General features: G+C 45.2%; 1 protein-coding gene across 1 annotated transcript; it reads right to left on the reverse strand.

The window, feature by feature from the left end:
- Nucleotides 1–1,227: 1,227 nt before the first annotated feature.
- efna1b (ephrin-A1b) lies at nt 1,228–11,742 on the reverse strand. The gene is made up of 4 exons (XM_047599061.1): nt 11,470–11,742; nt 2,894–3,189; nt 2,613–2,801; nt 1,228–2,471 (listed from the first exon to the last, which is right to left on the reverse strand). The coding sequence occupies exons 1-4, from the start codon at nt 11,604–11,606 to the stop codon at nt 2,350–2,352; spliced, it is 744 nt and encodes a 247-aa protein (XP_047455017.1). The 5' UTR covers nt 11,607–11,742; the 3' UTR covers nt 1,228–2,349.
- Between the last annotated feature and the right edge of the window lie 8,045 nt (nt 11,743–19,787).

Raw genomic sequence — 19,787 nt, forward strand, 5'->3', positions numbered from 1 at the left:
ATTGAGAATGTTTTGTGTCAGTTTTATTTTGCATGCACAAGAATTTCTTCTCTGCATTTTACCCAATTGTCCGTACACACAAAGAGTAGTGAGCACACTCGGAGCAGTGGACAGCTAAACAAAAGTTTAGGGGTTAAATACCTTGCTTAAGGCCATGGATGTAGAGGGGATTCAAACCCTTCAGTCCCAAGCCCACGTCTCTCAACACATGTACACGATTCTGACATACATCTGTGAGAGTATTGTTTTGAGTTCTTAGAGAATTTCTGTTTTGTAAGAGCATCAAATCAGGTCATGTTAAACCCCTACAGTGAAGTATTTCAGTTGTTTTTATGGTTCACGATATATTCCACAACTATATGACTTGGATATTGCTCCACCACTGCTATTTAGTGTTTTTACATGCGAATATTTTATTATTATACAGCACCATAAAACTTTGTGAAAGCTACGTGACAGATTGTCAAACTGACCCTCTGTATTTCGCCATCTTCGGCCTGTTCATTTAACTGCTGTGCTGTGCTCATACATACACGGGTGCTACATTGCACCAGCATTTTCAGAACCTGTGATCACCTGCAGTGAATTTAAGCAGCGGCGCTATTACGGAAAAACAAACAAGTGGCTTTTATGTTCTGATTTTGAGTGTGTATGTTGCGTGGTTTTACACGAGCTGGCGAATTTTGACAGTTTTCAGTCAGCTCTGAGGTTTGCAGGCACCAAGGTTTGCGCACTCTGCTCCCTCTCATTCCAACATACGGCCGCGTAGATGCACTTACCTCAAAAGAGAATGTACATGGACGTAAAAGAAAAGGCCAAAAAGAGTGAAAGAGCGTGAGCAAGGAGGCGAGAGTGACACCCTCACACCTAGTTGTCAGTTTGCTTGTGGGCCCCACCCCCTCGGCCCTCTCACTCATTTTTCATCCCCCTCTCGGTTTGGTTTTGAGACTGTGAAATGTAAGTCGGGGCATGCTGTATCACCAAGGATGAAAGGCGGAGGACGGAGGAGAGGAGATGAGAAAACAGGGTCTGGGAAAAGCCCAGGGGTGGGAATGTGAAGGGCACTGGGGAGATTTCATGAGGCGGCAAATGCATGTCTGTGCCAAAATATTGTGTCATCCATCACGATCTTGATGATCTCACAGGGTTTTTAAGACCCAAAGTAGGTTATTGCAAAAAGAAATTTCACCAAAACTGCTAAACAAAAAAACAAAAAACAAAACAATATTTTTTAAGAGCACATTTTTTTATTATGTCACCAAAGATTTTTCACATCTTAAAACAGTTATAGTTTTCTCTATGTACAAATTTACATAAAAACATTTACAAAATGATAACAGGTTTTTAACAGGAAAAAACAGACGATATCGTGGGAAGTCCCTTCAGCTTGAGGTGGGATCACATCAGCCAGTGTACCATGATACCATCAAGACTGTGGAAATAAGTGAATATGGAGAGGTACTGAAAAAGCTCAGCTCCTAAATTCCTCTCGGTTTTGGGTTCCATCAGTTTTGCTTTCTTAATCCATGGCGCTCTATCTCAGATCACACGGAAGAGATCAACGAGGATTAATATATTCTTCAAGAATCTTAACATTTTCAATGCGTTTTTGAGGACTGTTTTCTTCTCGGCACACATTACCACATTAAATAATGGATTTAGTTGGGAAAATAATTTCATCTCTTCTGCAAAAGCACCAGTAGGCACCCCTTTAATTGGGTTTAATGAGCCAACAAAAAAAAAAGAAGGTTGAGAACCTCAGTTATGTATGAGACGATGGGTTTCCTTCAAACTGAACTGAAATAAATGTCAGACACCTTGACAAACGTGAAGAGATATGAGGAGCTGAGTGCTACACAACGTGACAAAAATCCTACATACCACTTTGGCATTCGCAGACAACAACACGCACAATCAATAGTTTCTCTACATGTAGAGGAAGAAAAATGAGTTCAATGATGCAACGCACGCTTGTACCAGTGATATGGAAATACGAAAACCCACGGTAATCTTTGACGTCGTTTTCACTTTGATATTTACTTTGATCATGTTGCTTGCGGTTTTTGCTGAAAAAAGTGTGCATCTTCAATGGTCAAAACTGAGAATTTCCATCCTCGCAATAAGTAAGAAAAAAAACAAACATCTTGAGGTCCTCTTTTATTGGAGCGATCCACGCTCCAGACTCACTCAGGCAAACGAACACACCAAACACACACTGACCAACACGCACTGTCCATGCTCGTATAAAAAAATCTTCATAAAAAAAAAGTCTCTCTGGGGGGGTGGGTGGGGGGGGACCATGTCCCGACGACCAGCATCGGGTTGGCATTGTCTCTGTTCTGTTCAGCCTTAGTGCAGCATCAAGGCCAATAAGACTGGGATCGTGGTAAATAGGAGCGAGAAGGAAACCAGCTGTGCTCCGGAGTTGCCGATACTCCTCTGGACGTTTGGCTCCATCACAGCAGGGTCATCTGGGAAAAGAGATGAGAGGGCCGGTTAGCACAAGATTTCATCTTTCAGGAATGGTAAACACACCCAGCTGAGTCCGTCTTAGACACGGCACTGCTGGGACTGTTTTGTATGTGTCTGGCATTTTTTTGAAGACTCCTCACCTGCTGGGAGCCGGTTGGAGGGGTTGTGAACTCCTCCTGCAGCCTGAAATTTCCCTTTTTCCATATCTAAGCTTTTTCCTGTCTCCTCGGCCTTGGATTTGTCTAGGTGAGCCTTTCCATTGCCTTTATGCCCGGCCACATCCACTCTCAGCCTTAGACAGTCCTCTCCGTGGTGATGCATCGGTTTGGCTGGAAGAGTCAAAAAGAAGAGAAAGTTTAATAATCATTCTTAGGATCAAATCAGACTGATAAAATGCATTTCCGGTTAGAGTGATACTTACAGATATAATAGTAGCTCTCTCCCTGCCTGAACTCCTTGCCCAGGGTGAAGGGCGTGAAGCGCTGGAACTTCTCAGAGAATTTCTCCGGTGCGTGGGGAGCAAAAGGCCGCGAGCACTCCCAACGGAGCTGATCGAAAGAGCGAGGTTTGCACACGTCGTAGTCGTTCTTCTCCACCATGTACAGCACATAGCGCTCAGCCGCGTGCGATGACACCTCACCGTGGGTGTAGTGAGGACAGATGATGTCCAGATAATCATTGAGACGCACTTCCACCGTATACTCATCCTGCAGGAAGCTGCAAAGAGACAGGAAGAGAGAGGAGGTTACTGACAAATGTCTTCACTAGGCAAAAAAAAACCTAAATTTTTTTTTTTTTAGCGTCAGGAATGAGAACAAGAGGCAGATATGGCGTTCAACACACACCCTTCGTTAATAATGATGATGAGTGTTAATCAAATGCAGACATGTGCAGCAACAGACAGCAGTCTTACTCATACGAATAACACACAAGAGAGGCTTTCAGGGCGGCAGCCAGAAACCATGTGAGGACGTTGGTGTCAAAGTGCTAGAGCGTGCTTGTGCAAACCCGTTTTGAGTAACAGAATTAGAAAGAGCCTGATCAGGCTGGACTTGTTCACTTTGTTTTTGGACGAAGGAACACACCTAAGAGCTCACGAAAACAAACGAACACACCTTTCTTTCCCCCTTCTCCCCTTAAGTAGAATTTAAACTTTCACTTGCTGACAATTAGCAAGTCAAAGTCGCATCTGTCTTTCCAACCTCTCCGCCAGTCCACTGTTCTGTCTGTTCACCTCAGCGACTCTTTGTGTCAGGTCTTTTGGAAGAGTTTTCCACTTTCCATCTCATTAGTTTCCTTCGCCTGGATGTTTGTCCATCTGTGCCGTGGCCCTGTTGTGACTTCTCAGACTAATTTACCGTCTCTGGCTGGATCTCTTTCTGCCACTTTCTCTTGGATTTCATCAAAGACCGAGTGGGCGGAGACGGTCAGGCCATTGCTCTCTTTTCCTCTTTTCATCTTTACCCTTCATTTAGTTTTATGACCCTTTTTAAGCCTACTCGTCTCCTCTTTGCTCACTTCCTACGTTAGTTTCGCCCCCGGAGCCCTAACGAAGATTAAGGAGATGGTGAAAAATAAATGAAAAATCGTACTGCTGGTTTTTGGGGGATAACTTCTCAGGCTTAGGATACAATTTCACCATAGTACAGCGTGTACACATTGTAATAAGTACAACGGTGAAAAAAAACTGTTATGTACGATAGTTACAAACACTAACCTGGCATTTTAACCTTCAGATTGACACAGCTAATATTTATCCTTTGTACTAAGCATGATGCAGATGAGGCCGAGCATGTGATGGGAGTGTCGTTCTTGCTGTGCGATCAGCCAAAAAGCCCAGAGGTGAAGAAAGATTGATGTTTGCTTATAAGTCCCTCTACATCCTCAGGGACAACAGGCTCTAATCTGCAAATTCAATCCGGGCTTGAGTTGAGTAAGTGCTTGTGGATGCTTGTGTTTTTGATTGTAGCAGGGTGAAAGTGACAAGGACGCAGGCCCCGTGTGTCTGCCACTGTTTATGTGAGCTGTGATGTGTGTGTGCCCGGGCCATCAGAGGCTGGGACGCGGTGGCTCTGGGCCCCAACCCCCTCCCCACCCTCCCTCCTTCCTTTCCCTCCTGTTGTGGCTCCTGTTTGGACCCCCTGGCCAACTCACAGACATGCTGGCTCCAAATGAAGGCCTCTAACCCCACCTTCCTGCCTCTGCATGTGTGCGTGTCGTTCAGAGCCAGCCTACCTGTCAAAACACGCTTTGTTAGTGGAGCACAGCTTAACCAGAGCTAACAGGCTGATCGACACCCACTTACTTGTAATCACTGCTTTCTCTAAAAGAAGGTCCTTTGTTAAGCATGCACACATCCTTGCAGGTGTGTATAAAGCTGTTTGCCTGTCTGGTCTGCCACGGCAAGTGTTTCAGCGAAAGGAAAAGAGACACATCTGTAGCAGCCTAATTGGCCAAATAACGTCTGGTCTCCTCTTGTTCCTCGCCATTGTTTTCTCCGGTCAAAGCAGTAATAGCAGGGCTGGAGAAAACAAGACATTCTGAGGTCTCTAGTGGTTCTCTCTGAAGTAAAGAATAGCTTTAAATTGCATGGGATACACCTTCTTCCCACACGGTGTCCTTGTTGGCGGTCTGGCCGACCTCTGCATGAAAGCGCGAGCGACGTCAAAAGCAAAAGCCAACAAAACAGATAAGATTCTGTGGCTAATTTCATTCACGGCTCATGCACTTAAGAAAATTCTCCTTTTATCCTTCTCTTCACCTCCTCGTGTCCCCTCCTCCTTCTCCTCTCCTTCGTTGGTCTGGCTAATTAAAAGCTGTTAGGGGTCTGGGGCCAATGTGTTCACAAAAAGAAGGAGGGGAGGAGGAATGAATGGGGTGTAATTATACCCTTTCCCTCCCCAAAGCCTGAGTGCCTGAAGGCTACAGGGCCCCTTCAGCTCCTGTACCCTGTGGAGCTTTCACTACCCTGACTGCTCCGTGCATGCGTCCAAGATATGTGCCTGTGTGATTTGTCGCGGTTTGGATGCCTACCGAATTCCTCCCCACGCCGTCCTCTCCCCCCAACCTCTAACATCTTCCTCATCAAAGCTCTCCACTTTTGTATCTCGCTGCGCTCCCCCTCTGACTGACAGCTCTCGGGAGAGTGAGAGTCGCATTAACGTGATAGTAATGTCCTCCGCCAGGCTGAGAGCCAGGTGTGTGTGAGCTGACGCAAACCTAGTTTCCGCGCAGCTCCTTCTCGCCATGTGTTGGTTGGTTGGTGTGTTTTCATGAGAGAGAGAGAGAGAGATTCTCCATAGACCCTTATTCAGGACGTCTCACGCCCCAGGCTCATGAGCACATCTGTTTATCGAGGCCCGCTGGAGCCTCTTGTGTGCACACGAGTGTGTTTCCTTACATGTGACCGAGGCGCGGGTAAACAGCGAGGGTTGAAGGTGGATGTGGTCTTTTTTCCTCCCTACAGGTCATTTCTCACTATGGGACTACTCTAGTTTTCGCGTCAGTTGCGGAAAGTTGTGTGTATGTGACGAGGGCATAAAGTAGTTCTGTTGGCTATTCCACTAGGTGACTCGTTCAACACTTCTCATCACTAAAGCTTTGAAGTTTTGTCATTGTCCTTCCACTGCTCTTGTTCTTTTCTTTTTTTCCCCCTGCCATCCCTGCTTCCCTTTCCTCCTCCCACTTCTCCATCACAACCTTGCTACCCCTCCTTCCCTCTGTTTGCCCCCCCGAGCTTACACTGGTTTCGGTCAAACAACTGACACAGGAACTCTGTCTTTCACCGGCTCTCCGGGGATAGCTTCAAACTGGCGGCCAGGTCGAGGGGGTTAGGGTTCAGGGTCACAACTTCTCACACTACCCTCCGAGTCAGCGCCGGAGATATATGACTCACACACACAGCTTAGTCACAGAGCGAGTCAGCACCAGTGAAACTCTAAACAGATGCGCCCCCTCCCCACTCCTCTCCATTTGCTCTGCAGGTAATGAGTAGTAAGTGTGCACACGCAGGAATGTCACAACGGGTGGTGGGGGGTTTGCGGCTCGGATGGTTTACTGCGTTCTCACAGGGCGCACTCATCAGATTTCCGGCCCTGCTCGCACACACTTTTACTTAGACGTGTACACTTAATGCCCGATTAATTTGCTGTGGTATGACAGGTTCACACCTCCTTTCACACAGCGGAGTGAGGAGCTGTCAGTGGTCCTAATGGGTTTACCTGCTCACCAGTGGACTTCTCTATTAGAGCCAACCTAATATGCAATGAAATGTCTTTCTACATTAGCTTTCAGTGTAATCTACTCTCATCCTTCCATTATCTCATTGTCTTGCGATAAGAAACCAAGTGGGGGTTCTTTCCCCACTATGAAGCAATACAACCTGCTGTCCATAACATTATTATAATTGCAGCACAGGGCTCAGCTTAAAGTATCTGGAATGAGTGTGATTTATGTGCGCGCATATAGTTTAACTCCTGCAGGCGGAGAGCATTTAAAGTTGTCAACAATGCCGTTTCTCACTTATTCAATTCAGACTTCTTCCCTCCCTTCATCCATCACTGTCCACTGCCTCCTCCCTCCGTCTGCCTTTCTTTTATTCTTCCAAAATCAGCCCCCACCTCCCCCTCTCTATTTCCCATTTTGTCCGGTCTCTTAACGCTGACATAATATACCAGAGCTCTTCATCCAGGCTAATTTCTCAACACAAATCCCTTTCTCCTGCTCAACCCCATCCCTCGCCCTGCACCCAGACCTCTGCTCCCTCCTCCTAACCCCAAGCAGATCTTTTCACCCGTGCCCCTTTTTCTAGCCTCCCATTCTGTCTGCGGTGAATAGAAAAAGGCCAAATGGTATCGTGCTTGGTTTAATATGCTGGAGGTCACGGAGAGCTAATCTGTTCCCCTGTCCAGCTGAGAGACAGCGCGGGGGAAACGAGTCCGGCAACTTTTAAGAATTTACATAAAATATTCAGAAGTAGCTTAAATTCAAATCAATTGATGCAAAGAGAACATCCCCAAAAACAAGAGCAGGAGTCCATGCACCTTTAGGGGGCGACAGTGAGCTTAATGTGGACTGCAACGCCGAGGTATGCCTGAAATGCTATGAATGAGCAGTGTACACACGCACGCACACACGCACGCCAGCCCACACTAAGCATGATAACAGTGGGTGAAAGCAGGCCTCTCTGGTGTTAGCGGAACCAGGGCTGAGAGGTGCTCCGTCCTCTACTGGTGGAAAACTACTGGGGCAAAAACAGAGGAAGGTCTGTGAGAAAGAGGGGGCCTGATGCGGAGAGGGGAGGGGTAGGAAGTCTGGACCACAGATAAGGAAGTGAGAGGAAGAGCAGAGAGAAAACAGAGCTCCGTGGACACCGAGACGGGGGAGGATGATGTCTACAGACAAGAAAACACAAATACACTTTACACTTCGGCTCCCAAAGTCTTTGTACTCGCTAAAATTCCCGAGTCCTTGTGGGTACTATCATGTGTGAAATTATGAGAGTACATTTTAAGCGCGTTAGGTAAGAGGGCAGTTATATCAGCAGAGAGTGCACACAAAGCCCTCTGATTATGAATGAGCCCAAAACATAGGAGGCTAAATGGATACAGGGAAAGTAATGGATTGTCCCGATGCTGGAGCGATGTTAAGTAACTTTTGCGGCAATTACTAAAAAACCCATCTACCCAGATACAAACAAAGGCAAAATAGCACAGCTGAACAGACAGAAGTTACATGACAGGATTTACGAAGCATATACGAATGTATATGTGGAACGGAGTCAGCTGCATGAGGGTTTTGTGTCTGTGGGTCAGATGGTCAGATTACGCGCCATCCATAATCTATGTTAGTGTGTGCTTGCGCGAGTGTTGTCGTCCTGTTGGGATAAGAGGCCAACAACCAGACGGGACAAGAGCCGCGGAGGGATAAATAATGAATAAAAACACAAAACAAAAGAGACAGGAAAAAAAAAAAACAATCAAATGCATTAACTGCAGGCGCTAAAGGGCGGATGGGAGTGACATCGACCGGCTTCGTGTCAAACCGATCCTTGGGGCATCGCGTACTATACGTGTAGAGACAGGCCCGGCTGCTTTAATAAGAGCAACAGCAGGCTGATCCAGACGTCGGCTGAGATAAACAGAATATTACATTACACCAAACCCCCCTGATAAAGATGTTTGTGCAGATACTGGATGTAGCCGGGACAAAAACACAGGAGCTGGATGGAGGCCGAGAAATAGCTAAAAGATAAAGGATTTAAATGGCATCCCTATCTGTCTGGCAGAAAAAAGATGAGATCTCGAATGTACTTGAATTGGTAAGTAGAGAGCAAATGAGATGGATGGCTTGGGGCCAGTGGCCAGTCTGGGAGGAGACCCAGCTGTTAAAAGAGAGGAGTAGGAGTGAAGAAGAGATGGGGAGAGGAACAGACAGGTACAGAGGGAGAAACACACACACACACACACACAGCTGACAGAGTTGAGTATAGTAACAGCGTGGCGGAATGCTGGCTGTAGCTAATATTAACATCCAAGTCCTCCCTCTTGCCCCCCAGTGTCTGAGTCACACATTTATCACGTCTCGCAAAGGCTGCCTACGGTAACCGCCACTCCCTGTTCTACCCCGATGTTGAGACACACACACTCAGACACAGAAACGATCACGTACTGTCAGTCGACATCAAAAACATAATCTCTTGCTGTTAAAGGCCCGTTAAGGGCAGCGCAAGTTCAACCTCTCCTTTACACTCACACACTAATAAAGCTGACACAGGCACGGGCACGCAGAGTGAAAACAAGACCAGGCTGAGGGCATGCCTCGCTTTCCACCTGTCATGTGAGAATATGGTACACAAAACACAATCGGTGTATCGAATCTCCACTGCACCTGAAGTGCAGGTTTAAGCCTGATCATTAAGTAACATTGACAAGCAGGAGAAAAACACACACATACACCTAAGCTGCTGCCAGAGCTTAACGTCTCTATACTCCCAAACATGAATGACGAGACTGCTGCCATCTGGTCACTGTCCTCCACCTAAGACAAATCACTGCTGCCCACAATCGGACCAAGAATCAATTAGCATCAATTATCCATGGCCTGCTGCCATGAAAGGTCACTGATGGATCTATGTAATCCTCTGAACAGGTGACTGATTGATCACTAGGGATGGTTCTGGGCAGGTGGGCTTTTAATCAAGCTGAGAAGGAGGAGATGAGGAGACATGGAAGAAGATAGAAAAAAAAAACGGAGACGACCAAGTTAGTGAAGAAATGTGGCACTGGGGCTGTGATAGCAGTGCAATAGAGATTAGACTTTAAACTGTGGAAAAATCTAATCGAGTGTCAAGCAAAGGTCGGCCAAATGTGCTTTCACTATGCGTTTCCGTCACGGTATTATTAAAAATGTTTTCCTTCTCAAAGTGTGGTTGTTTGCGCGACAGTGTAGGAGAAAGTGCAAGGTCTTGGTTCAACAGAGGCAGGGCAAGGCACAATAATTTGTGGTGTGTTCACTGCTGTTCATGTGCGAAGTCTGTGTACGCCTGTGTCTATGTTTAGCCATGAAGCAAAAGGGATTAGCGTTATGTTATCATTTTTGTTCTGGTTATGTAACTCCCATTTGACAACAGAACTAGTCTATAGTTCAGATTCAGACAGTAAAGTTCTGACTTGTTGTACTGGAACACACCATTCTCTTACAACTTCTTTTTGTTTGTTTTTTGTCTCTCTCAGCCTTTCTTATTTGAACTAAACCTTGGAGCTCCAGTTTCCAGCACCCTTTATGCAGAACTGACCAAAAAGACTCTGGTTACACATGTCCCTCTGTGAAGGTACCTTCCCCTCCTGATTCCCTTCATTCTCCCTCTGTCTGTGGTGACTCAGGTGTAAAACTCAGGTGGGTCAAACCGAGGCCACTGCGTCACTCATGACACACGCACGTATCATGACAACAAAACTTTCCGTCAGACTTCTTATCCAATTATCAGGACAATTGTTTTCCTTGTTGCGGGGCTCTTTTTTAGCCCCGTGTCTGTTGTCATTAGAGGACAATTAGAGAGCCAGCCCTAATGTAATCAAGACTAGACTAAAAGGCCATAATGGCTCTTGCCCTTGTTTCTTCTCGGTGGCAGGTTTTAATCGACCTATCTCGGCAGCAGAGAAGCGGGGACCGTCCTTCTGTTTCAGCTCGGTTTTAAAATAATACCGCCTCTCAAGCGTCGGCACCGCTCGCTCCACGCTAAAAGCTCAATAAATCGCGCTGTGATATGTCAAGCCCCATCGATCCCACTGAGTGGTCGGATTACATTTCTGACCTCAAAACAAAATAATCAGCAATATGTGCCCCTCTCCCCGTGACTCACACACCCGCTATCTGTCTCCCCTACAGAGCCTGTGATGTGATAATCTTTATCAAATATTAGATGAAATTAACTCTCGCCATTCGTTTTGGATTTCGCTCGACAGACTCGTCTTTCCATGACACACACACACACACACACATACACACACACAAGCAGCACTCTACAAACAGCTCCGGCCAAGTTCGTACTCGTCGGTCTATTTTTTACTATCACAGTATGTGTGTGTATGCCTTACAGTTAAATATAGTGTTGAATCTATGTCCATCTGTCTGAGCATCCTCTCACAATATTCTTCTACTTTTATGTCCGGCTGCTGCCGTGTGGTTGACCAACATTCGTGATTATTCTGTTAAGGGGTTTTAAAGGGACACCTCAAGTCTAAAGTCACATGAGCGTTTAATTGTCATATGAATGAAAACAAAAATAAACGCGTGATCAGCCCCGGGATCAGAGCCTGTAAACAGGAAAACAATGCGGACCACAGGATGAGACTTTACTTGTGTGAAACTGCAACAAAGTGAAGAGACAGAGTGGACTGGACTCACTAGACACAGGCAGAGTAGTGTATCATTAACAGGCTACAGACACTCACACATCAACCCACTCCACATGCTACAAACACACACAACACTTACTTTGGGTTAGAGCTGTTCCAGTAGACGCTGTGTCTCTCCGCGGAGGCAAACCAAGCACCGATGGTCAGCGCCAAGCACACCAGCCACCCCAAATCCATAGTCGCTCTTCTCCGCGGGAGGGCTGACGAGGTAAACATTTAAAATCAGGCGTCACTTGTTGAAGATCCACTCGTGGAGTTTTACGCTCCTCTAGTTATTTATCTACGCAGTTGGAAGCAAAGCTGTTCACCACACACCGCTACTGTTCTCCTTGACTGATTCACAGGAGCGCAACTTGTCTGTTTTGTCTGCGAGCGGCTCCGCCCGCTGAGGCGCCGCCAACCAATAGGAGCGCGGCGATCTGAATGCCCCGCCCACCGCCGCCACAGGAGACGCGTCTGCCTCCAGCTGCTCGCTCCTCGGAACAAGAACACAAGTACACAAAAACAACACTTTTGGGTCGGAGTTGCTCACATTACTGACAAGAGAGCCTGTATTAAAATTAAATCAACGAAAAGAGATGAAAATGGTTTATTTATTCATATCCTAATGAGCAAGCATGTTTTAGTTTGGTTGTTGTGATTTTAAATGCATATATGCATTTTGCTTTAATATACTATAACCAAAATAAAATAACCATTAGTTTTGCATATAAAATAATTTTGTATAAAAAATAACTAGCAACCAGCTTTAAGATGATATGATATATACTTCCATGATGTTGCGTCAGTACTGTACATGAGTAAATTCTGGTGAATTCCTGAGGGATTAAAATTCTTTTCTTTCCGTTCATGTTGTTTTGTTTCGTTGCGTGATATGTTGTAATTGTTACATGTGGATGATGTACTGTGAGGTGTTGAAATTCACTGTTCTATATTTAGGTGTTGGATTGTTCTTTTGTATTGTAATCTGTTTGTATTGTGCAAAATGCAGTTGTTTTGATTTGCAGTGTTCCTTAAAACTGAGCTGTGCATACAATATGTTGCTGTACTATTGTTCCCACTAAATAAATATACATGCCATATTAACTAGTGTTTGTCTGTGGTTGTTCCACCGGTTCTGCTTCAGACATTTAAGAAACCTCTGCAAAGAGTTGCCTGTGCTCCTGCAGGTTGTTGTTGTCTAGGCACGCTGCTGTACTGATTACAATTTGTCAGATAGTGAAGAATTATTACCGTCTTATCAGTCAGTCTAATCTTATGGCCTCCGCTTGGCTGCGTCCCCAGACAGGTAACTTTAGAAAACAACCTCGCAGATGGAGTGGATAAAGTCCAGACCACGGAGTGTCTGCAGGATTGTGGCCTCAGCAGGAGAGGACTTCCCTCGGGCAGAGATGGAGACTAGCCTGGGTTAGCAGGTTCAGAGCCCTGGAGGTTCAGAGAGAAGGGTGGGACCATTGTGTGTGTGTGTGGGTGTGTGTGTGTGTATGTGTGTTGTGTCATGCTGAGTGTCTAACTGTCCCTAGGCTTGGCTGGGCAAGCGAACACACGTCCTGGCACTATGAGAGGATCACATACACAGACATACTGTAGATCCTGTAGGCGATCTAGCGTTTCCAGAAAAGTTAGAGAAAACAGAAGAAGAGGTGGAGGAAGTGAAATAATGTAGAAATGGTAGGAATGGTAGAAATGGACCAAGAGGGTCAACTAAACAACTTCCAACAATGCAATAAAGAATTACATTGACTGATAATCCTCCTCAGGCCAAACTAGGTGTCCCTGCAATCACCAACATGATCCACTGAACTCTGCTGACATTAGACCCGTGTATTGATTTCCTCCATGGAATGGCGGAAATGCAAATACTGTCTGAGCGGCTCCAAAACGAGCCTGTGATTCACTGAGCTCGGACCACAAGCAACAGGATCCCTTGGTTCTCACTCATATACAACACGAGGAGTGACTGTCAGAGAGCTGCTGGTTGCCAGCAGACTTCCGCCGCTCACACTTGGGATCTCCTTGTGATGCATTCAACTAACACATAACCACCAACAAATGCAAATTTAGACTTTCATAACCGGCAAATACACCCACTGCTTGGGGCCGACAGTCAGTTGGCTGGGATAGCCCTGCACACATACATTGTAAACATGCTATACATGGACACAAACATGTAGGCCGTCTCTCGTGTGACAACGCGGTTGCCAGTAGAAACCATGAATGCCTCTCAGAGTGAGTCTCAATCCTCCCACAGACCATACAGGCACACACGGCCGGGAAGGCCAGGGTTTCCGTCAGCGACAGAACAGCTAAAGAAAGCAACTCACAGAAAACCTGTTTGGGATGATAGAAAATTCAACAGTTCTAAAAGTGGATAAAAGGAAGCTAGGGGGAGACGTGACAGCAGAACAAACCTTTCAGCACACGGAAATCATCTTGTTTACTTCGTCTCCAGGCACACGGTATCTGCCACAAGTTGTTAAGCATGGAAATTTCATAATTGCATAATAAATGCTTGGGGTGCTACCTGTATGTCTGTGGTTGTTTTTTTTTTTTCTTATTCTTTCTAACATCGGAAACACCTTTGCGGGAAAGGAAACTCACAGCAGAGTTTTGGGAGTGAAAAGAGCACTAAAATAAAAACATATGGTGTGTTAGGAAGAAACTATTTATCGGTCTGTGTAGAATAAATGTTTTCATGAGGGGTTTAGGATATATGGGATATGGGTATTAAAAAAAAAAAAAATCCCTCATCTATTAAATTCTTGTCTTGCTTCTTTCTTCCACTACTTCCTCCCCACTCTCATCTCGCTGGCCCCAGGCCAGGATCAGAGCTGGCCAGGGATCTCTGTCTTAGATTGGGAGAGATTTCCTCAGATACACTCAGAAATATCAAGAAGGAATGTTTAATAGAGACTAGAAGAGAGTCCAAATTAGGTGGAGTGAAACTTTGAAAGGAAAAAAAAACAACCTGCAAACGGGCGTCGACGAGACTGAAACATAACAACAACCAAACAGATAGGAAAGAGAAACTGCTAAGCATTTGTGTTAATGAGTCTATGAGCGCATCTGTCCAAACACAGCCGCACAAGTTTTATTGGGGTTTAAAGATGTGTGGGAGTTCTAGTATCTCTGTTGCCGTCTTTTTTTTTCTTGACACATTAGGAGATGTTATTGTGTTGCTCATGTTTCTGTTTTCTTCCCTGTCCTGATTTTATCACACCGTCTATCGTCATGCCCTCAAGCCTCGACTAATGTGCCATTTGTGCTTCACCTCCCTAACCTCTCCCACAGAGAAGAGCCAGAACTGCAATTGGAAAAAGGTCATGTGGAAGATCAACATTATGACACAATGAATTGGATATAAAGGGGCTTAAAGGGGCCAAATCGCCGTAATATGCCCCTTTATTGACTCTAGTTGATCACAGATTGAATTTCAAATAGCCGCCTTTTGTTCACCCAACCTCTGTCATTACCGCTAGCTTAGGCTTGTTAACACTTGGCATTGTTTCATCTACACATGGACAGCTTGTCACCCTGCTGCCCTCTGTCCTTTTATCCCTGGCCTCCTGTGGGCCCTTGGCCCTCTGGCTCATAGCGGCACACTTCGACAAGCTGCTCCTTCCTTGGCACCACAAAGGCATGTCTCCCAACCGCTATTCATACCCATTCATCTGCATACAGGTGGTCCTCCATTCAATCACGGGGGAAGGCACACTTCTGCTCCATAGCGTTGCACATGTCTAGATGCATCGTGGCTGGTGCGACAAACGCATAATAGGATGGCACTAAGCATCCTGTGAAACGTTGAGAGTCTGAGAGCACAACACATAATCTAACAGGGTATCACACGCGCAGACACATACACAAACAAACTAAACCACTGTTGCATGTGTGTGTCAGTAGGGGGTAAATGAATCTCCCCCCTCCCTCCTGGACTAACACCGTCTCACTATTCAGACCACAGGAATCATTAACTCGTCCAGTCAACAGGCACACTTCCCTCGTTCGCTCTCTCGCTGCCTCTCTGTCCTCCTTTCTGTCTCCCAGGGACTCTCACACACATGCCCACGCACATACACAGCAGCAGCACACAAAAGCACAAACAAGCCCCAGTGAAATATTTAACCGCGCCGCACAGCTCGCATTGCCTCTGCCATCATTTGTTATACTGTATCTCTTGTCTTCCTGTTCTCTCGGCTCATCTGTTGTCTCTGCTGTCTTTCCTTCCCTCCTTTTCTTCTGTTCATCTGTTCAGCTATTTCCACGGAGCTCTGATTAGCCCGTGGCCAGAACATACCAAGTACAACTCTCCCTGATTACTTTCCCTTGTTTTATTTTCACGTTTCATTGCTCTTCCCCCACCTTCCCGCCTCTGTTTTACCCTCCATTGCTTCACTTTAGTCCCCCGTCTTGTTGCAGTCCAGTTTTCTTCTTGCCGTTAATTTCATATATTTTCATATGCCTGCTTCCCCCCACAAGCACCTCAAGCAGCGCATTTGTTAGGAGATAATCCATAATCATCCTCCATCTTCCCACCCTCTGTCCCCTTTTCCCCTCTCTCTCTCTGTTTCTTCCTGCGTGTGTCTCTCCCTTTCATTTCCTCACATGCTCCTGGCCTCGGCCTTACATTCATTAACATAGTGTTAATGATCCCAGATGGACTGACATGTACTCTATGGGGGCGAAGTGTGAGTGGCTTCTTTGGAAGGGTGTGCGTGGGCGGTCGTGCGTGCGCGCGTGTGTGGGCACGCACTGCTGTTGGCTACATGTGTGCATAATTGTGTGTACATATGTGCATGACTGTGTCTACATGCGTGCATGTGTGTGGAGGACGTGTGTTCATATGGGCATTTGAGTAAGAAAGGGATACTGCTCGTTGTTCTCCTCGTAAGAGATTGCTTTGTTGTAATGATTTTCATTTGTTTTAGAAAGCCATCAGCTGACCAGGCCGCAGCCAAGAGAGCACGCAGGTGAAAATATTTAGAGATAGTGAGTGACAGCTCTTTGAAAACTCCTTAAATTAAACTTAAAAACTCAAAATAAATCGTTTCTGAAAAAAAAATCCAGTTTCATTGCTGACATAACAGAGCATAATGGAGTGAAAATTTCCCTCTTGTAGGACCAAAACTAATTAAATTGGGTAGTATTTCGCACCCAAAGTGCCATTTTATAGTGTAAATCCACACTGTGTCTCTGCTGTCTCTTTCAATTATCTGACACTATGTGGCCCACGCTATGTATATTTAGTCTTTATGCAATTATGGCAGAAAGAGTTCTGTGAATTCTCTTAGTAACCAATTGGAGCTGCAATGTCAAACTAAAACACTAAAGTACAAGTCAAATACATTGTTTTTTTCAAGGATGGATGTTCAAGTGTCTTTTTTTCTCAGGGATTTTAGCCACACTATAAACCGTTACCGCTGACAACCACTCCATGATGCTGTCCCTTAGCGCAGTGAGAACAGGAAAATTTAAAAATAAATAAATAAAAAAGAGCAGCGTGTAATTCAACAATTAGTATTAATAGAAGTATTAATCAGATGAAGACATGAGTGAGTGTAGAGGATGTGTGGGCGGGTCCTTGATAATGTGGCTCCGCTCTCGGACAGTACTGCTCATTATTGTGATATTAGTGTCTAGTGTGTGGTCAACTGGAGGAAGTGGAAAGGTGTCACCCATATTTTCTACAGTATATGGTCTGGACCAATCACTCAAGGGTCCTCCTTTGGTTCAGGGAAGCATCCACCTTTAATTCTGAGCTAAAATAAGCTTACGAGATTCTATTTTCTCCAACTGATGTAGGGGCTATGAGTTTTTCTTGCTACATCTATCTAATGAATCTCTGTGGTTCAACATTATGGGAAATGTACTATTTACTTTTGTTCTCTACAACACTGGCAAACTCATTTTTACACTTTGAGTTTGGCAGATGGATTATGGTCTGGACGGAAACATGCTAACGGTTTCCAATATTTATGCTAATCTAAGCAAACCAGCTGCTGGTTGAATCCTTGTAATTAATGTACAAACATGAGAACGGCTCCAGTCTTCTCATCGAACACGCAAGAAAGCAAATGAGCATATATTTCTAAATGACAAACCTGGGTTGGCCAGCGTAGTTCCTATTAAGAACACTCTCGCTGCTATAGCATGCAATGATATCTCAGAGAAGTATATACATTTGAGAGAATAAATGAATTTGAATGAACAAATGTGAGGCTAGAAGAGACACTATATGCCTGTGCGAAGCAAAAGGTCCAACGAGAATTGTTTTTTGACTTCTTTGGTGAAACTTGACCCACCTGCACAGGTCTTTGTACTGAAATGAATTGGTGCACTGACTGTGAGCCAGGCCTTATCATCAAAAGACCACAGCTGGATTTCACTAATGTTCCTGCTGTTGAATGGGATCATATCCCCGTAGCCAAGTTTCCAAAACCTTTTAGAAAGCCACAACCACATTTTACTCTACTCCTATATTTACGCTTAATATGTAATTAATCTTGTCATAGTTAAACAAATGTGACTAAGCTATATGTTTTTGTTGAATTATTATTATTTTTATTTTATTTTTTACCATTCTAGGCTCACAAAACATGTATGCTATGCTAAACGTGTCTATGGATAGGCCCAAAGGATCAGCACAACTTAGAGAAGGCCACAACTCTAAACCCTGCTGCTAACCACGTTTAGGTCCAAGTGGCGAACACACACACACACAAACACACACACACAAACAGACAGAGACGCACACACAAGCACACACAGTCTGCTAAGGTTACAATGTTACAGGTGCAAGGGCAAAGTGCACGTATGTGTGTCACGGATACGTTAGCATTCTTAAAATGCATACACACATTCTTTGACCCCCTCCAAATATAGTTCACTGCACGCTCCCTGGTAGCGTAAATCTCTGCGCACTGTATAAACAAGTTCCCATCAACTTTAAATCTCCCTCTGCCATCTCTCTGTGGCGTTTGCTTTCTTTTCTGAGTCGTGCCGCTCTCTCTCTGCCACTTGTTCTGTCTCTCTGTTCTTCCTTTGTCCGTCTTTGGCATGGTCACACTCGTTGCATAACTGCACAGTTGCTAAATTATCGAGAACGCTCAGTCTAGCGCTTGCCATGTCAGACCATCCACATGTAGCCACGCTCAAGGGCGACATGCACACAAACACACAAGCACAAGAAGCTGATCGGCGTCCTCATCCAAACCATCGTACTGTATGTGCACTTTTTGTGTGCAGTTTCTGCATGGCAGAAAATGAATGTGCTACATCTATAGGGGCAGTCAAGGAATCATCTTTCAGTCCATCCACACACGCCTAAGGTTAGTACGCTCATTTGGCGTGCTAGAGGTTAAATGCATTTCTGTGTCGTGGGGTTAGCATTTGCATAGCTTTGCAAAGGACCCCTACAATCACACTGTGATGATAATATAATAACAGTGATAATAGCAGAGGGCAAAGAGAGGAATCACTTGGAACGACAGCACAGATGTGGTTCTTGAGGAGGCTGGGAATCAATATAGTGAGGACAATTCATCAATAATTGATGCACTCTCTAGTAAAACAGGAAGTGTGTACAAGTTTGTGTATGCAACTGTGGGCAAAGAGTGGTCACCATGGTGATCTCCTAAAATGGGGTCCTCTAACTGACACATGTGTGGGCGGCAGTAATGTCTTGTCTGACTATCATGCTACTACACACTGGCACATGCACACATGAACATGTTCACTGATGTTTATCACAGTACAATAATTCCCTGAAGGTCTTAAATTATGTTTGTTAAAAGTGTGTCCATTAATTTGGGAATGTAGAAACAATGCAGGGTCATAGTTTTACAAATGTAGGAGGCAACATGAATATACCAACCACCTGAATGTGGCCACAAATGCAAACTGTATTTCAGCCCTTATCTCAGATCATCTCTAAAATCTGTATCAGATTGTCCTTTCAAATATAAACGTCTACATTAGGTGAGTCAGACACTGCCAGTGCTCACAAATGTAAAGGCGGCAAATAAAACCCTGCACAAACACGCACATGCTCGGAGGTTTGGATGGTTTATGCTTGGCAGATGGATACATGCACAACATATCCCAGAGGGATTTTCCCCAGCGCTGCCAAACCTGATCAGCGGAAGGGGTATCCATATAGACACGGGCGTGCATCAGTCGAGTGATTTATTGACTTGCAGGCACTGAAATGATCCAAATTAACCAAGTGTGGACAGCTTGCGTCCAGTTTTCAGATGACACCAGGCGATAGGTTGAGGGAGGGTCGGGTCACGCTTTGGAGGTCATAGGGAGAGTTAAAACAGGCAGTGAGGGAAAGTTCAGTCGGGGTGGTGGTCTCCTCCCAAGCCCTTAACAGCTAACAGATGGTGTCCTCTACAG

The sequence above is a fragment of the Mugil cephalus genome, chromosome 11 (genome assembly GCF_022458985.1).
Source record: "Mugil cephalus isolate CIBA_MC_2020 chromosome 11, CIBA_Mcephalus_1.1, whole genome shotgun sequence".
NCBI classification, from domain to species: Eukaryota; Metazoa; Chordata; class Actinopteri; order Mugiliformes; family Mugilidae; genus Mugil; species Mugil cephalus.